Below are 18486 nucleotides of genomic sequence, written 5' to 3'. Positions count from 1 at the left end.
TGCGATTTTTTCAAATCGTGTATACGTTAATGAATTGCACTGGGCCTTGTTCCTTGGTAGTTGTGTGTGTGGGGGACGTGAAATGCTGTAAACTGCGAAACTGAAGTCTCAAAATCCAAATGAACCGAACAAGATCGACTCGAACTAGCCGTCAATTAATGTACGTGTGTCACCTGATCCACATATGCACAGATTTCTTTTTGCATGAGCAATTTATGATATATTAATGCAGAACAGAACATTTTTATTCTCAAACATGTCTGTATTTGTACAAATCGCTGCACAATCATTTAATCCCAAATTCCACAGACTCAAATTGAAAGGCATTTGTTTGTGGTTAGTTAGATACATGCATAACATTTATGCAGTACATGGATAATTGTGCATGCATCTATTAATCATTTAGAGTCTAATATCATCCCATATTTTTGTGTTACTCAAAGGTTGACGCATATTTGTAATGGAGGTGTCTGAACAATGACACAGTAGTCGAGTCTTCAGTGTTGTATATTGTGTTGTATGTCACCCAGTTATTCCTTCAATGCTTAAAACAATGAGAGGTGTGAATTTCGGAGTCAACCACTGCAACAAATTAGCCTGTGTTAATTAAATAGGTCCTTTAAATAGGATGAGACATTTCATTACTCTGACATTGTCTCTTGTCAGTCTTGATAATTCCAAGTGCACTAGCTCTCATGGAGTACCATGTCACACTGTTGTTCCTTGTCTGCAGGCTGAATGGTCTTTGCATTAAAATGGTCCCGTAACTCACTATGGTACCGGGATTCTGGAATGACTTTGAAGATTTCACTTCTTCATCTTGGAGCTTTGGAGCTAACTCTCTCATTCACACCCACTTTTTTCTTTTTTCTTTTGTCAGCTGACACATAGCTTGGGGATTTTAAAGCTGTCCGGTGTTTAACAAATTACTTATTGGAGTCCTTACTATGCTTTTGAGTCTTTTGTTTTGTGTCTAAAAGAGTCCCTCATGGCCATCAACACGGATGAACCCAGGTGTCCTCCTACTTTATAGTGCCATGCTGGAGATCGGCCTCTAATAAAAGAGAAAAGAGTGACAAGTCAGTATATGGGTTCATGCTGCATCATAATATAACAGAAGCTTTGAGGATTAAAGAATTTTTACTTTACTCTACAGGTGTACTTTTCATATCTGTTTTTCAAACTCTTTGAAAAACTAAAACTTTCACATTCATGACCTTTCGCTGAGGTTCTGAAGTCATTACCATGTCAGCAATTGCTTCACATTAATGCATGGGCTGGGTATCGATTCAGATGTCCCGATTCGATTCGATTCGATTCTCGATTTTTTTATTACATTCAGTGAATATAGTAATACAATACAAATGTACAATATATTTAATACAAATGCTATTGATATTTCTAAAAAATGAACAGTAAACATCAGTTTACAAATGGTGAATTAATAAAAAGAAATTAAGAGCCACAGGCCTGTATTTTAAACATTATTTTTTTGTATAGGGTCCTTTTTTAAACAATAATAGGGCCTAATAAAATGTTCTTCTTATTTTTTTCTGGTAATCAGATAAAGGGTTAAAACATTAATTTAATTTATCCTAATCAAATGAAAATTAATCCCTTTTATTTTTTGTCAAACAAAGTGTTGCACAACAGAGGTTTACTGTTAAAATTAAAAAGAAAACAAATGTGAATATTCCTTTAAAAATAAAGATTTATTAATATTTATTAGTAGTAGTAGCATTGTTGTTACATTGAGTCTTAAGACTGCTAAATAGTAATATATTCTGACAGTTTCTTAACGTTAAACTAAACTTTTATTTTGACGGGTTGCCGTGAAGAACTCGCAGCTGCTGTGTATGTGATATGACGGTAGTTTTCTCAAATGAAACGGTAAAATGCTAATGAAGTGACTCTCAGAGCAGCTGGAGATGATCGTGTATTCATATCATCATAGTGAGACGACAGAGGCTGAAAACATCGCGAGCATTGTCTGCACTTTAGTAAGTGAGTAGTAAACAAAACAGTGCGTCGCACCATCCGCCATTCATTCATTCATTGCGGAAATCATGGCGCCTTATGCGTGATATCAAATGCCTGAGCATTGCAAATCACGCATATTGCTTTGTTCTTGGTTCTTGTCAAGTTGTCAACAGTATCTCCGCCATGATAAGCATTGAATGAATGACAGGCTTTCCGTTGTAACATTGCATAAGGGTGACATCTAGTGGAGAAGGCTAATGATAAGATTCACATTAATCAGATCTTGTTTTAAATATTTGCTGAAATAAATACCGGAAAAGATCGATTTGCGGCTTTTGAGAGTCGATATCGAATCGACGTCATTTAAAAAACAATTAATCGAAAAATCTATTTTTTGCCCAGCCCTAATTGTAAGTCTGAAACCGGTATTCAACAAATGTTTCAAGCACACTGCGTCACATATGCTGAAAGAACCATATGATCCGATCAGTCCTTTGATGCTGAGACAAATTTCCAAAGATCTATTTAATGTGATTTACATTGTTATATTTACATATTTATATTTGCATTTATAACTATATATTTAATGTATTATTAATATATGTAAACTATTAAATATACAGTTATTAAAATGTATTTCATCTTTGTAAATATAAATTGTAGTATGTCAAATATAATAATAATTTTATTTATGTGGTTTAGATAAGTTTTGTACAAGTAATGTTTCTTGTGTTTGTTTATTTTAATTTAATTTCTTTATTTCTTTATTTTTTTTGCTGTCCAGGCCAGATATGAGTCACCTATGCCAAAAAGAAAAGAAAAAAAAAGCATTTACTATCTGAAAACATTTTTAGAACCTGTGATACTTTTTTTTTTCTTTGATGAATAAAAAGTTAAAAAGAACAGTGTTTATTCAAAATAGAAATCTGTTCTAACAATATAAGTTTTTACTATCACTTTTAACTAGGGCTGTCAGTCGATTACAATTTTTTATCTAATTAATTATATGGTGCGACAATTAATTAATTAATCTAATTAATCACAAATATTAGCTTTAGAAATAAATATTTTGATTCAACATAAAATGTATTACACATAAACGTTTAGGCTACAATGGCCTAACAAACTATGGAACATAAAAGAAGATAATTTGAGAAACATCTCAGTATTTTTTGCTCATACAATGAAAGTCACTGCAAAGCAAAACAGCTTTGTTACCAAGTAACAAAGTAACAGTCTTCAAAATACTTTATTTTATGTTCTACAAAAGAAAGGTTAGAAAGGACAGGAGGGTGAGTAAATGATGACAGAATTTAAATTTTTTGGATGACCTAATGTTTTTATTTATTTATTTATTTAATTATTATTATTATTATTATTATTATTATTATTATTATTTAATTAAATGATACTCCATATAAGAAATTAAATCTGCCAGCAGGTAGCGGTAAATGTCTTTGAGTCATTAATTCATTCGATTCGTTCAAACAGCTGATTCATTCAGGAATTAAGTAAACGGCACATTTTATGAATAGGCTTTTGAATCATTGGTTCACCCAATTCGTTCAAAGCGCTGATTCATTCAGAAACTAATCACCGCTGTGTTGCTCGGAGACGCACAACAATTCTGCTATGGCTTTAAAGGTAATATGTTCTCTGCAAAATTGAGCAAAACAGATAATATTGTGTTTAAAATATAACACAATATCAACTTCTTATTTACTGAACTGTTGTATAAAAATCGCATTTAAACTCATGATAATCGGGACAAAATCAGCACTTGTGTAATATTGCTCTCACTGCTTGTGTGATATTGCTTGTCCTGTGATTTAAATGTTAGACAAAAACTCATACAGGGGCATATTGTTTGCACCAATATATAGAATTCTAGGGCATAACTGCATTTATGGAGTTGTTACCCTGCATCATATTTGTCAGCAGTCAACTGTATGAAATGTAAGATGATGTACAGGTCTGGGGGCGGGGCCAGTGCATTAACTGTGTTAAAATATTTTAATCACGTTATTTTTTTCATAATTAAGTTAACATGTTAAACTGACAGCCCTACTTTTAACACATCCTTGCTGAATAAAAGTATTAACTTCTTAAAAAAAAAAAATTACTGACCCCAAATTTTAGAATAGTAGTTTATATTGTAACACAAAATTTCTATTTTGAATAAACACTGTTCTTTTTAACTTTTTATCTATCAAATAGTCCTGAAAAAAGTATCACAGTTCCCAAAAAAATATTAAGCAGCACAACTGTCACGAATCCTGTCCATGAACTTCCATCCACTTGCCACCAGAGGTCACGGCACCCGCTGCTGACCCTCTAGAGGTGTCAGTGGTACTCACTTATGAACTCTCGTCCTGTCCTATCACGGCTATGGAGGCCATCTGTGAACTTTCTGCCTGTCCTGTCCCGGCTATGGAGGCCGTCTGTGAACTCTCTGCCTGTCCTATCATGGCTATGGAGGCCGTCTGTGAACTCTCTGCCTGTTCTGTCACAGCTGTGGAGAACGTTTACAAACTATTGTCTCATCCTGAACCGGCCAAGAAGGCCATTTGTGAACTATTGCCCTGTCTCAACCCAGCTGAAAAAGCTGTTTCTGAACTCTCAGCCTTGTCTGTCATACCTGAGGACGCTGTCTGTGAATTTCCTGACTGTTCTGTTTCCCCAAATGTGTCTGCTGAACTGTCAACTTTGTCCAGTATCCCAGAGTTTGTTTGATTTCCCTGTCTGTCCAGTTCCAATCAAGGAACCTGTTATCTGCCCCATCTGTCCAGTCATGAGCCCAGAAACTATTAATGCATCCCATGTCCTTCCCGTTAACCCTGTCACTGCCATAGAGATTATTCAGGAACTGACTGTTTGTTCTGTTTCCCCAAGTGTGTCTAATTCTGAACTATCGGTCTTGCCAGTCTCAGTCAAGGAGTTGAATAATGAACGGTCTGTCTATACAGTGCCAACCCATGAATGTGTTCCTGAATTCTCTGTCTGTCCACTAATTTTAAGTAATATGTCTGATTTTGAACCATCTGTCTGTCCAGTCACTGAAATGTCTACCAGTCCAGTTTCTGTTAATCCATCTAATTTTGCAAAATCTGTCTGTCTGGTACCAACTAATCAGTCTGATTTTGAGTCATCTGTGTGTTCCGTTTCAAACAATGAGCTTGAGTTTGACCAGTCTGTCTGTCCCATTCCTAATATATATATATATAATTATTTTCAATGCATTATTTTTAATTATCTTAAGTTCTACACTATTTTTAATACACGCAAGACCTGAACATTAGAATTGGCATGAGAGCAATGTTATACAATTGCTTACTTGTCTGTTTGAAGTTATAATCCAATATTTCAACTTCAGCATAATTACCATAGCACTAAACCCACTCACATGTGAAACTATTTACAAATAGCAAAATGTAAAATGATGATTTAGACAACTTTAGAATCAAATAGCACATTCATGTAAATGTTGTGCTAAAATTTATTTTTTATTTTTGTGTTTCTTCTGCCAGCACATCTGAACCTGGAGTGCAGTAGACTTTCAATGTAATAATAATAATAATAATAATACATGCATGCATTTTTGTGCCGATTAACATGTTACAGATGCTTTCCATTGATCTTGTAAGGAATTTCTGGAGAAATAAATGAGAAATAGTTGATACTTAACATAAATGAGAGCTTTTGTCAGTCATCAGAGATCTGCTTTGGTTGGATATAATACAAGACATTATTGCTAAAGACCTGATATTGCTGCAATCGTTAAATGTAGCCATTCTTCAGAAGCAAAAGCAAAGACAGACAGACAGCTAGACTGCTGGAGATGGTTTGGGGGTTGGGTAGTGCTCCGTTGTGTAGCTTTACTCTAGTATGGAGGGTGTGTGTCACTAGGTGGCGCTTTAGTACAGTCGTCAACCCCACGGCACACCAGACACACACTCAAACAAAGCCTGAGCAATACTCAACAATACCACAAACACATGCATGGTCCTCGGGATCACAGTCTCAACATGCTACAGACATGATTATGATATTCAACTAACATTGAGAAAAACAACTGCTGCTGGTGTCCAATATATATATATATATATAAAACAGCACATTATTGCACACATACACGAAAACAACAGTATATTTTATTGATCATTGCTCAGCGCAAGGTCCAGCTGCACATACACAGGCACAAACGCAACACAATGCAAGGATGAGCAGTGCAGCTCCGCTAGTATGTGATGTAAACAGATCAGTTCTGTGCAGATGACACTTACCTGAAGGCCGTTATTAGAGAGAGCGAGAGAAAGCCGGTACCCAAACCCTCACCTGCCCTCAGGACGAGAGAGACGCACGGAGACCGAGACAAGCAACAAAAGAGCGAAAATCAAATGATACGGAGATGTAAACCGATCGTGTCGTGTTAGCTCTAGTGTGTGCAGGGTTCGGGCTCTGTCAGATATCTTTAACAAAGTGGCCCGGGCTGCGGTCGACATCAGTGCTTTCCAGGAAGTTAGTGTGCTTGGTTGCACTGGTCCTCTCAGTCATTCTCTTTGTGGAGTACATGCAATTCGTGCAAACTGCAATTATAACCCCGTTAGCTTCAGAAGAGCTCTTAGGTATGTCAGTCTGGGCCGCCCCCGGCTGGGTAGCGGCACTCAGGCGAACGAGGGGTTCCTGCATGGCCCTCGCCACCCGAGCAGAGCATAGCAGGGTGGATAAAGGGCTGGTGAGGGTGGAGGGTGGAGGGGGTTGTTTGGGGTACAAGCAGGCAGCTGCGTGAGTGCTCTTGTTGACGTTTTGCAGCTAAACAGTACCAGCTTGCTGGAGCGCTTAGCTTCTCCTCTCCCACTGCCCTAATGAAGTCCTGAAATGTTTCCTGGCTGCCTCATATGGCTTTATTTAGTGTCTCAGTGAGAAGAACCATTACTAAACACACACACATACACGCACGCACAGAGAGAGAGAGAGAGATAAAGGTGAGGCTAGCATGCTAACATAGTACTGCTAGCATCAATGGCAAACAAGCAGCACATAAACGGCAACGGGAAAGGGATAAGCATTGTGTCAATATTGAGAGGTAAAGGGAGGGTAGAAAAGGAAGGACCCCCTTTGCTTTGTGAACGTGTAATGGCACTTCATTTTAATTTTATGGTTTGCCAGTGCTCCGCAGAGGGAAATTGTTTTCTATGTGGTTACACAGCCTGTCGAGAGAGAGCGAGAGAGGGAAAGACACGCACGTCAAATAAAACAGCTGCGGTGGCAATTGAATTTGTATTCACAGTAAAGTAGGTTAACCCAGTTAAAAGTCAGAAATCCAATAGCGACAGCCGATCGGCGAGAGCGAGGCATCTCTCCTGGGGCTGCGGAGACCCGTTCTCATTCGCTGGGTGTCTTAAAAGCATTGCAATATATCAGCATGCTAAGAGATAACGGCATGTAGGATCAGGCGTGCGGGGAAGGAAAATGTGATGCACTTTTCATTTGCTCTAACATGTGGCTTCCCCTTTCCCCGTGTTGTTGTTCTTTATCGGATAGACCGTCGGAACGCAGGTTCAGACGTTTGTCACAGTCTGTGGCTCAGCACTCATTGTCTTTGGGAGCGTGCACGTTTTATCGGCTCGATCTGTCGAGCGAGGCCTTCCGCCCCCCGCCGTCTTGAGCGAGAGAGGATGTTTTCATAAAAGACAGAGAATAGGGAAATGACAGCTCCCCCTGCCTTTGTTATGGGAATATATGGACTCCCCCTGGTTCATTGACTTTTTATTACAGACTGAGTAAAACGACTGTTAGCAAACAGGGGCAAATTTGTTGCAGCCATTTGTTTTGTAATGTTTGAATCGTTTGTATTTCCTGTGTATTCGTATGCTAGGATTGATAGATAAATAGAGCATCATTTAGAGCAGCGCTGGTTTTGCTTCAAGATGCAGATTTTGATCAAGTGGGGACCCAACACTCTACAGATTTGTACAAAAACCTTTATATTGAATGTTTAAATCTATTCATTTAAATAATTCAAACAGGACATGAGCTGACTAGCCTGAACAGCAGAGGTGTGATTTACCAACCTAACACACATAACAAACACTGAGCCAAATATTGTAATATGCTGCCTTCACATGCTATTGGAGTTATAGTAAAATATAAGCTTTCCATTCAGAAATTGGATATGAAGATATTCACAACGGGAAAACTGATAAGTTTTATTTTTACTTTTTTTCTTTTAACATCAACATTGCATTCTCTTCACTTTACAGGCATATATATATATATATATATACATTTGCAAACGTGAATGTGTATATTGTTTTTAAGTGTTCTGTTGATATATGCAGGGCTGTCCCTGGCCCATCACTGTGTGTGTGGCATGTTGTGTCTGTCAGTAGCAGATATTTATGAAAAAAAAAAACAGAAAACAAATGCAACAAAGCAAGTGCAAGGAGTCTCGGAGGTCTTCAGTGTTTTCTTCCTCTGTGGTGGTCTAGCATAAACCCCCACCACTACATCTGCTTCTCTCTCACCACCCCCTCTACCCACCCGCTGGGGCAGGAGCGGGCCATGGCTGCGGCCCTACTCTCCCCCTCTCGCCCTGAGCCTGTGCCCAGCTAGAGATGCCATCTGATACAAGTCTATCATAATGAAGGTCCAGCATGAGGCTAAATGAGTTTGGAACTTGACGGTGTGAGGGGCTAATGACTGCAATACACCAGCGCTTCGGGCCCACACTTGGCTTTGGGAGGGCATATGGCAGCCGCCTCCATCGCTAGTACGGAGAGGAGAGGAGAGAAGAACGCCAAAACAGAGAGCAGGACTAGACAAGAACATGGAAATTGTCAATTGTGTCCTATATTGCAGGGTTTAGAGAACAAGAAATAGTTCACTAAAAAATTAACATTATGTTGTCATTTATGCACCCTCATGGAACACAAAGGAGAAGTTTAACAATATGCCTGAATTGCTTCCATAGAATAAAAGCTGCTGGGGACCAGGGCCTGTCAAGATCCAAAATAACAGGACAAAAACAGTGTCATAACAGTATTTTCACGAATCCTGTCCATGCACTTCCGTTTGCTCACCACCAGAGATCACCCGCTCATTACTATGGACTACACCAACAGCTGTAACCAATCAAACACACTCTACATAAGCCATGGACTTCCTCTTTCTCGCTGTGGAGTATTGTAAGTGCATTTCGCTACCCTAGCTGATAGCTACTTTACGGAGCCTGCTCTAGTTTTCATAGTCTAGTCTTTGTCATAGTCTTGCCTTGCCTGCTTTCCCGTGTTGGATTGTTGCCTGAGTATTTTGGATTACCCTTTCGTCTTGTCTTTTGGATTATGTTTGCACCTTGCCTGGACTATTGCTCGTGTTCCTCAGATTACCCTTCTTGTTAAGCCCTTTGGATTACATTCTCCATCCATCAACCCACGCCTGTTTAACGGATTACTCTTGTGTCTTGCCTGTGCCATATCTGTTTGCTGGTGTTCGACCCTGCCTGTTTCTGACCATGTCTTCTAATAAAGCTTTGCAAATGGAATGTGTCCGCTGAACTGTCAACTTGTCCAGTATCCCAGAGTTTGTTTGATTTCCCTGTCTGTCCAGTTCCAATCAAGGAACCTGTTATCTGCCCCATCTGTCCAGTCATGAGCCCAGAAACTATTAATGCATCCCATGTCCTTCCCGTTAACCCTGTCACTGCCATAGAGATTATTCAGGAACTGACTGTTTGTTCTGTTTCCCCAAGTGTGTCTAATTCTGAACTATCGGTCTTGCCAGTCTCAGTCAAGGAGTTGAATAATGAACGGTCTGTCTATACAGTGCCAACCCATGAATGTGTTCCTGAATTCTCTGTCTGTCCACTAATTTTAAGTAATATGTTTATGTTTGCTTATGAACTGTCTGCCTGTTCAGTTGTCACCAGGGAAACTATGGATGAACTTTTTGAGTTCACTGCCTTGGCCCTTGGGGCCGTGAATACTCTGTATGTGTTGTCTGTCTCTGCTTTTTCTAGGTCTCAGTCTCTGCCATGGTCTCTTGATCCGTCTGCTCCACCCTGGTTGGCTTCTGCTCTGTCTGCTCCACCCTGGTGGGCTTCTGTCCTGTCTGCTCCGGCCTGGTGGTCTTCTGCTCCTCCCTGGTGGTCTTCTGCTCCGTCTGCTCTGGCGGTCTTCTGCTCCTCCGTGGTGGTCTCCTGCTCTGTCTGCTCTGGCCTGGTGGTCTTCTGCTCTGTCTGCGCCAGCCTGGTGGTCTTCTGTCCTGCTCTGGAGGTCTTCTGCTCCGCCGTGGGGATCTTCGGACCCGTCTGCTCTGCTGTGGTGGTCCTCAGCTCCACCTGCTCTGCCGGCTCCGCCCTGGCTTCCTGCTTCGCGGCATCACCCTGGTTCTCTGCTCCACCTGGGTGCCCTGCCCTGCTGGCTCTGCTTCAGTCCCCGGTCTCTCCACTTCCACGTGGACCTGGCCCTCCGTCCCTCCCCCTGTTCCGCCTCCGCTCCACCGCTCTCCTGGATTATATAGAGATAGGAGCATCTGGAAGCCGCTCCTTGGTGGGGGGCTATGTCACGAATCCTGTCCATGAACTTCCATCCACTTGCCACCAGAGGTCGCCCTCCCATTATATTGACTCTCACACCACACAGACTGTTACACATCACCCTGGACTACATTTCCCATGCTCCATTGCACTAATCACAAGCTCACCTGAAACTTATCACACACAGCTGCTACCAATTACACCCACTATAAGAATCCGTCTCAAACAACCATTCACTGCCGAGTATTGTGAGCGCATATCGCTACCCTAGTCGATAGCTACTTTTCAGAGCCAGTTCCCAGTCCTAGTTTGAGTTTCTAGTTGTCTAAGTCTAGTCACGTCTAGTTTCCTGATTGCCTGTTTCCTAATTTTCCCTTGTCCTGGATTATCCCTCTCGTCTCGCCCTGTTCGAATACTGTTTGTCCCTTGCCTGGACCATAGCCTGTGTTTCGGATTAACTCTTTGGATTACCCTGTTTGGACATTGTTCGCCGGAGATCGACCACGCTCGCTCACTGGACTACTCTTGTGTCTTGCCCTAAATATACCTGTTTGCCATTGTCTGACCCTTGCTTGTTTTGACTTTGTTCTAGAAATAAAGCTTTGCATATGGATCCGCACGCCTCTCGTCTCGTCGGCCCCGTAACAACAACTGTTTCCAACATTGATTATAAATCGGCATATTAGAATGATTCCTGAAGGATCAGGTGACACTGAAGACTAGAGTAATGCTGCTGAAAATTCAGCTTTGCTTCACCGGAATAAACTATATTTTAAAGTATATTAAAATAGAAAATTGTTATTATAAATTGTAATAATAATTCAATTCGATTACGATTATCATGTCAACGATTCAATTCAATATCACGATGCACCACGATTATATCAAATTTATTTTGTGCATTTTTATTAAATTATAAAAGCAGGCTACTTTTTAAAATAATTGTTAAATAATTAATGAATATATAATTAATTAATTATTGTTAAGAATTAATGTAAATATAGCTTCAAAACATACAGGCAAACAAAGTAATAAAGGGGGAAAAAGACAATTACAAGTGATAAACAAAAAGCACTTTTAGTATCTAAGAGTGCTTTAAGTATTCAAAAGTTTACAGACAAACATAGTTATGGGTTTTTCTTTTTTCCTCAGCATTATTGCCATTTGGTCATTACTGATGAGATCATAGACAGTGACAGCTTTAACAGGCTGCATTCACACTAATGCACAGATCTGTTTCAGCATATCAGATATTTTGTCCTGTTCTGAAAACATAACTTACAGTTTACACAATTTCGAATCATAAAAGTATTTGGAGATGCAAGTGCGTTTAACGGCAGCAGCGAGCTTCAGGACAAACAAACACAAATCGCACATGAAAGTCTGTCAGTACATGAGTATGTGCATCTAATACGTACTTCATTCCAAATGGCATAAACGAAAGCATATCTAAAGCAAAAGACTAAAATAACAGCGAGTGGAAGCACACTCAAGCAATGCGCACGTGTCTCACAGCGCATATTCTGTGCAATGAAGCCAGCCGCAATTGTCTCTAGCGCACACAGGTGCAATATGCGGGAAAAAGCCAAGCTCAGATTTAAAAATAGAGATCCCTTTACATGCTGGTACATCAGAACCTCTGCCAAAAAAACATGCTTGGTTTTGATAATCATGTCTATCACACTGAAATTGTTTTAAAGCTAGAAGTTTTTCTAAGCACACACATCCGAAGCACGTGCACAGAAAGCAGCTGGCACATGGCATGTGAGTTCTCTTTCATGTCTTATTGCACTTAAACTGTCAAATACACACAAGTTTATGTCAAAAACACACATAAGTTATAAAAACGGTTATGTTTGTGAAAGGTAAACAGCTGGGAAAGAAATTGCATGTTTATATTTGATCTATGTACTAAGTATATAATAATTATACGCTCTCATGGCTGTTATTAAGCCTCTCATCAAAAAACCACAACTTGACCCCAAAGAACTAGTTAATTACAGACCGATCTCAAATCTCCCTTTTCTGTCCAAGATACTAGAAAAGGTAGTATCCTCACAATTATATTCCTTCTTAGAGAAAAATGGTATCTGTGAGGATTTCCAGTCAGGATTTAGACCGTATCATAGTACCGAGACTGCTCTCATTAGAGTTACAAATGACCTGCTCTTATCATCTGATTGTGGTTGTATCTCTCTATTAGTGCTATTGGATCTTAGCGCTGCGTTTGACACTATTGACCACAACATTCTTTTGCATAGACTAGAAAACTTTGTTGGCATTAATGGAAGTGCATTAGCATGGTTCAAATCGTACTTATCTGACCGCCATCAATTCGTAGCAGTGAATGAAGAGGTATCATATCGATCACAAGTGCAGTATGGAGTACCTCAAGGCTCAGTACTAGGGCCATTACTCTTCACGCTTTACATGTTACCCTTGGGAGATATTATCAGGAAACACGGTGTTAGCTTTCACTGTTATGCTGATGATACTCAGCTCTATATTTCTTCGCAGCCCGGCGAAACATACCAATTTGAAAAACTAGCGGAATGCATAGTCGATATAAAAAACTGGATGATGAGTAATTTCTTACTGCTAAATTCTGAAAAAACAGAGGTGTTAATTATAGGACCTAAAAACTCTGCATATAATAACCTAGAACACTCTTTAAGACTTGATGGCTGCTCTGTCAATTCTTCGTCATCAGTTAGGAACCTAGGTGTGCTATTTGATAGCAATCTTTCGTTAGAAAGCCACGTTTCTAGCATTTGTAAAACTGCATTTTTCCATCTCAAAAATATATCTAAATTACGACCTATTCTCTCAATGTCAAATGCAGAAATGTTAATCCATGCGTTTATGACCTCAAGGTTAGATTATTGTAATGCTTTATTGGGTGGTTGTTCTGCACGCTTAATAAACAAACTCCAGCTGGTCCAAAATGCAGCAGCTAGAGTTCTTACTAGAACCAGGAAGTATGACCATATTAGCCCGGTTCTGTCAACACTGCACTGGCTCCCTATTAAACATCGTATAGATTTTAAAATCTTGCTAATTACTTATAAAGCCCTGAATGGTTTAGCACCTCAGTATTTGAACGAGCTCTTGTTACATTATAGTCCTCCACGTCCGCTGCGTTCTCAAAACTCTGGCCATTTGATAATACCTAGAATATCAAAATCAACTGCGGGCGGCAGATCCTTTTCCTATTTAGCGCCCAAACTCTGGAATAACCTACCTAACATTGTTCGGGAGGCAGACACACTCTGTCAGTTTAAATCTAGATTAAAGACCCATCTCTTTAACCTGGCTTACACATAACACACTAATACGCTTCTAATATTCAAATCCGTTAAAGGATTTTTAGGCTGCATTAATTAGGTCAACCGGAACCGGGAACACTTCCCATAACACCCGATGTACTTGCTACATTGTTAGAAGAATGGCATCTACGCTAATATTAGTCTGTTTCTCTCTTATTCCGAGGTCACCGTTGCCACCAGATCCAGTCTGTATCCAGATCAGATGGTCACTGCAGTCACCCGGATCCAGTACGTATTCAGACCAGATGGTGGATCAGCACCTAGAAAGGACCTCTACAGCCCTGAAAGACAGCGGAGACCAGGACAACTAGATGAGCCCCAGATACAGGTGTTATTCCCCTGTAAAGACCTTGTCTCAGACGACCACCGGGACAAGACCACAGGAACCAGATGATTCCTCTGCACAATGTGACTTTGCTAGCCTGAAATTGAACTGCTGGTTTTGTCTGGTCAGAGGAGAACTGGCCTCCCGACTGAGCCTGGTTTCTCCCAAGTTTTTTTCTCCATTCTGTCACCGAATGAGTTTTGGTTCCTTGCCGCTGTCGGCTCTGGCTTGCTTAGTTGGGGACACTTCATTTCTAGCGATATCGTTGACTTGATTGCAAAGATACTATTTAAACTGAACTGATGATGACATCACTGAATTCAATGATGAACTGCCTTTAACTGAAAAATTAGTGTTTACTATTGTCATTTTGCATTATTGACACACTATTTTCCTAATTAATGCTGTTCAGTTGCTTTGACACAATCTGTATTGTTAAAAGCGTTATATAAATAAAGGTGACTTGACTTGACTAATTAATAAGTAATAAAGTAATTAATAAGAAATCTAACTGTAAATGTTCAAGAGAGGGTTTAAAAAAATTGTAAATTAAACACTTTAAAAAAAATTATAATAAAACAGTAAAAAATGAAATGCTTATTAGCAGTTCATGTGTTATGTTCAATAAATAAGTATGTTGTTGACTCCCATCTGAAATTGATTCAAATGTGCAGTCCTTCAGGAAATAGGAGTCCATATAATCACTTTGCCTGCTTTGTTAATTGAAAACACAGATTCATGCCCCCAACCCACCAATCAATATGCAGCAATGGACTGTTTACTTTAATTTATCAGTACAAATACCTGATGCAATCAGAAAAATGTAGTGTCTACATTCACCTGCACTTTCAAATGTGCCAGCTAGACAAGTTCTATCCAGTGAAGGTAATATATTATGATTGTGCCGCATGTTTGCTCTGTCACAACACATTCCCAAGAATGCATCTCAATTTTCAAAGACAACTGTTTTCTATATTACAGCCATGTTTCATTGATTCTTCCCTAAAATATGAATCTATAGGGACTCTTGTAGACCAACAGAGGCTTAAAAGGAACAAATTGATTATAAAAGAAACTAAATCTTTGAACAGAAGCAAGAATTTGGAGCCTGACGTTTTTCTCCACTATGCCCTCATTTTTAGCCTCTGTTCACTATTTTATGGTATGTGAGATACACACCTCATGTCGGTCCGGCAGAGATGCGTGACTCGTGACTTTTTCGACCCCAGTGGCTCGATTAGAAAGAAGCTGCAGAAAACTTGTGCCCGTACTCCTCTGACAGCCACAGCGGCATGCTCAACAGAAGTGGAGGACACAAACAAGGACCCCATGGAATGATCAGACTGCCACATCCTGCAGGAAGAGAATGGAAAAGTTGTAATTGAAAAATCATGTAGGCTGATACCACAAACAGCACTACAAGCTCATTATGGGGTGGCTCAATTACAGCCATGGCAGCAGGTTAACGGGATTACATGTGCAGTGGTGTGCATGTCATGAGGTGCCATTGTCAAGGAATTTATTCTTTACTGTGGTAATTTGTCACTGAATTTGCTAAATTAAATCCAAAATGGAACCTGTGTTAAGTCTCAATTTTCTGCTGAAAGGCATCATTCCAGCAAGCTAATTTAAATGGCATTAATATTATTTGTCCCAGATGTTAATACGGATTAGTGAAGGTGAAATACCTTTGAGAATAAAGTACAAAGCTCTTGCTCTCAATTCATTCTGTGGGCATCATCTCATTACATGGTCTCAAACTACTTTATTGCTGTGTTGTACCCAGCTGTACCTAGATACTCACAGGACTACAGGCTTTTGGGCTTTGGGTAATAATCCTCAAGTTTCTTAATGTCTGACCTTGATTTTCCAAATATTGCCCAGTTTGCAACTTAATTTCAGTTGAGTTGTCATCAGTTGGGAGGATGACATAAACGTTACATTTACATGTACTTTAGAATTTACTTTAACATTGTGACCAAAATTACAGAAATTGAAACTTAATCTGATAAGAAGTTTATACATGTCATTTTTTTTAAATGACATTTGAACCACATTTATATTTATAAATAAAATGCAGTTTTATTATAGTATTAGTTACATGCTGTTGTAGATTTTAATATTTTGAATTAGCTTTTAATATATTTCAAATACATGAAACATTATTTGTTATCAATTGCAATCAGCTATATATTATCTAATGTAAATTAGAAAAATCATATACTGATAATATGCAACAATGCCAAGGTCTCTGGAAGAGGTTTGGATAAGCGATAGTTACGTTCCCTGTAGTTGAGTGAGCAGTCCGGTGGCGGTGACTTCTTCCACTGGTTGAGCTGGTAACAATGTAGTGGGGAAGGGAGCAGGAATCTGTTTCAACAGTCTTGAACATGAAGCACTGTAGGATGCTGATCTCCTGGAGCACCAAAGGGTCCTAAAATCTGGAACAGGCAGATGTGGCCCTGGAGTAGGTGTAGAAGGTCCCTACCTGGAACACACAAGCAAAAGTACCTTGAAGTAAAGGTTTGCTCGCAGGAGCTTAACCATTTTGCAAATGTTTGTGTGTCTTCTGCCACTCTGGGCTAGAGACTCAGAACTTGGTCGATCCGCTTTGTCTCTCTAGGATGGAGACTCAGGACGTGCTGCATCTGTTGTTGTCTCGCTGGACGAAGACTCTAAACATAGAATATCTCTCTCTTCACAGGCTGGAGGCTCAGAACGTGGTTGTATCTGTTGCAGCCTCACAAGCTGGAGACTCAGGACTTGGTATCTGTTATTGCCTCTTCCCACATGGGCCAGAGGCTCAGAACATTATTGTTTATGTCTCTCGGGGTGGGAGATTCAGAACGAGTGTATCTGCTAGTGTCTCACCCTTGCAGGCCGGAGACTCAGAACGGTGTATCTGCTATTGTCTCTCTGGATGGGAGACTCAGAACAGAGGTATCGTTTGCCGTCTCCCCTGTAGTGGGCCACAGGCTCCGAATGGTTGTGTCTGTTGATGCCTTCCCTGTAACAGACCGGAGACTCAGAATGGAGATTGATCTGCTATTGTCTCACCCTTGCGGGGCTCAGACTCAGAACTTCTGTGTTTCTGTCCTTTGTACCAAAGGTCTTCTTCTTGCCCTCTAAGAGGTGTCTGGCTGTTGTCCTGGCATCTGATGGCGTTGGACAATTTGCGTATGTTAGTCCACCAAGATCCAATCTAAATGTAGCAATGCTTTGTCCAATATTGTGGTCAGAGAGGGGCCCCACCAAGGTTATTTTCATAAACGAAAACGAAAACTGAGACGAAAACGATTTATCAAAAAAACATTTTTGTAAACTGAAATAAAATAAATGAAAAACTAAAACTAAACAAAACTAACAAAAGTTATTGAAAAACTAACTGAAATAAAATAATAATTATCAAAAATAAATAATCGTTTTCGTAATCATTCCGTTCTCACCCCATGGCAGAAAAAATATATGAGATGTGTGGCGGTTTAGGGAAATACCTGTAAATGGCGCATCATGGACGTGAGGTTACGCTGACGGAGAGACGCAAAGCAGTTTAAAGCAGATCCTGCATGGGTCCTGCACTAATTTAATTCTGTACCCGACCCGTTTGACATAAAGACCGCGACCCGAACCGCACTCGCATTAAATCTACTACATCAGGTAGGCAAAATTATTTATTTTCTCATGTAACACAAGAAATCAAACCAACATTAGGCATTCTAAGTCGATGCTCTGAAGAAAAATAGACAAGTAGAGCAATATGGTAATTAACAGAAAAAAAAAGATGAGAACGCACATCCATTCTATAAACAATAAAAAACTAGGGCTGCACGATAAATCGCATGCGATATTTAACGCGCATCTTGTCAGTAAAGCCGTTCTGTAATCAGCGGTAAATCTCCATCACCTGCGTGCTTTCACATTGAGCAGCATTAACCATATGTTCAAAATTCTCACTGTACTTTCCTTTATTTGAAGGAAATCTGATGAGCGGGTGGGAAATAACCAGGGGTGCGTTTCCCGTACAACGACGTAACTCGCTGATTAACCACCATAGTACGATGCATCGTTGTGGAAACGAACTAGCTAGTCACGACTGTTTCCCGAAACCATGGTACCCGTGTCGTAGATCCATCGTTTAAACCACGTTGGTTTGAGCTGTGATTATGACGTTGTTCTTCTTCTTCTTCGATCTAATAGACGACTGGTGCCATGAGCACATACCGCCACCTACAGTAATTTGGTTTTATTTTCTCTTTTCTTTGACTCGAATTACGCTTTTGAAATTACCTTACGTAGGAGTGGAGTAATAACGCAACATT

The 18486-nt window shown here is 39.8% G+C and overlaps 1 protein-coding gene across 1 annotated transcript in view; it reads right to left on the bottom strand.

Annotated features, from left to right (window-relative positions):
• Nucleotides 1–945: 945 nt before the first annotated feature.
• The window catches only part of LOC107747997 (rho GTPase-activating protein 7), a 46227-nt gene continuing 28686 nt past the window's right edge, over nucleotides 946–18486 (bottom strand). The window contains 3 exon segments of the mRNA XM_074560208.1: nucleotides 946–1054; nucleotides 15347–15520; nucleotides 16449–16537. Coding sequence (XP_074416309.1) covers nucleotides 946–1054; nucleotides 15347–15520; nucleotides 16449–16537 — 372 coding nt within the window.

The sequence above is a fragment of the Sinocyclocheilus rhinocerous genome, unplaced genomic scaffold (assembly GCF_001515625.1).
Source record: "Sinocyclocheilus rhinocerous isolate Xijiao unplaced genomic scaffold, SAMN03320098_v1.1 scaffold3397, whole genome shotgun sequence".
NCBI lineage: Eukaryota > Metazoa > Chordata > Actinopteri > Cypriniformes > Cyprinidae > Sinocyclocheilus > Sinocyclocheilus rhinocerous.
This window is presented reverse-complemented; position numbering and strand designations above follow the sequence as displayed.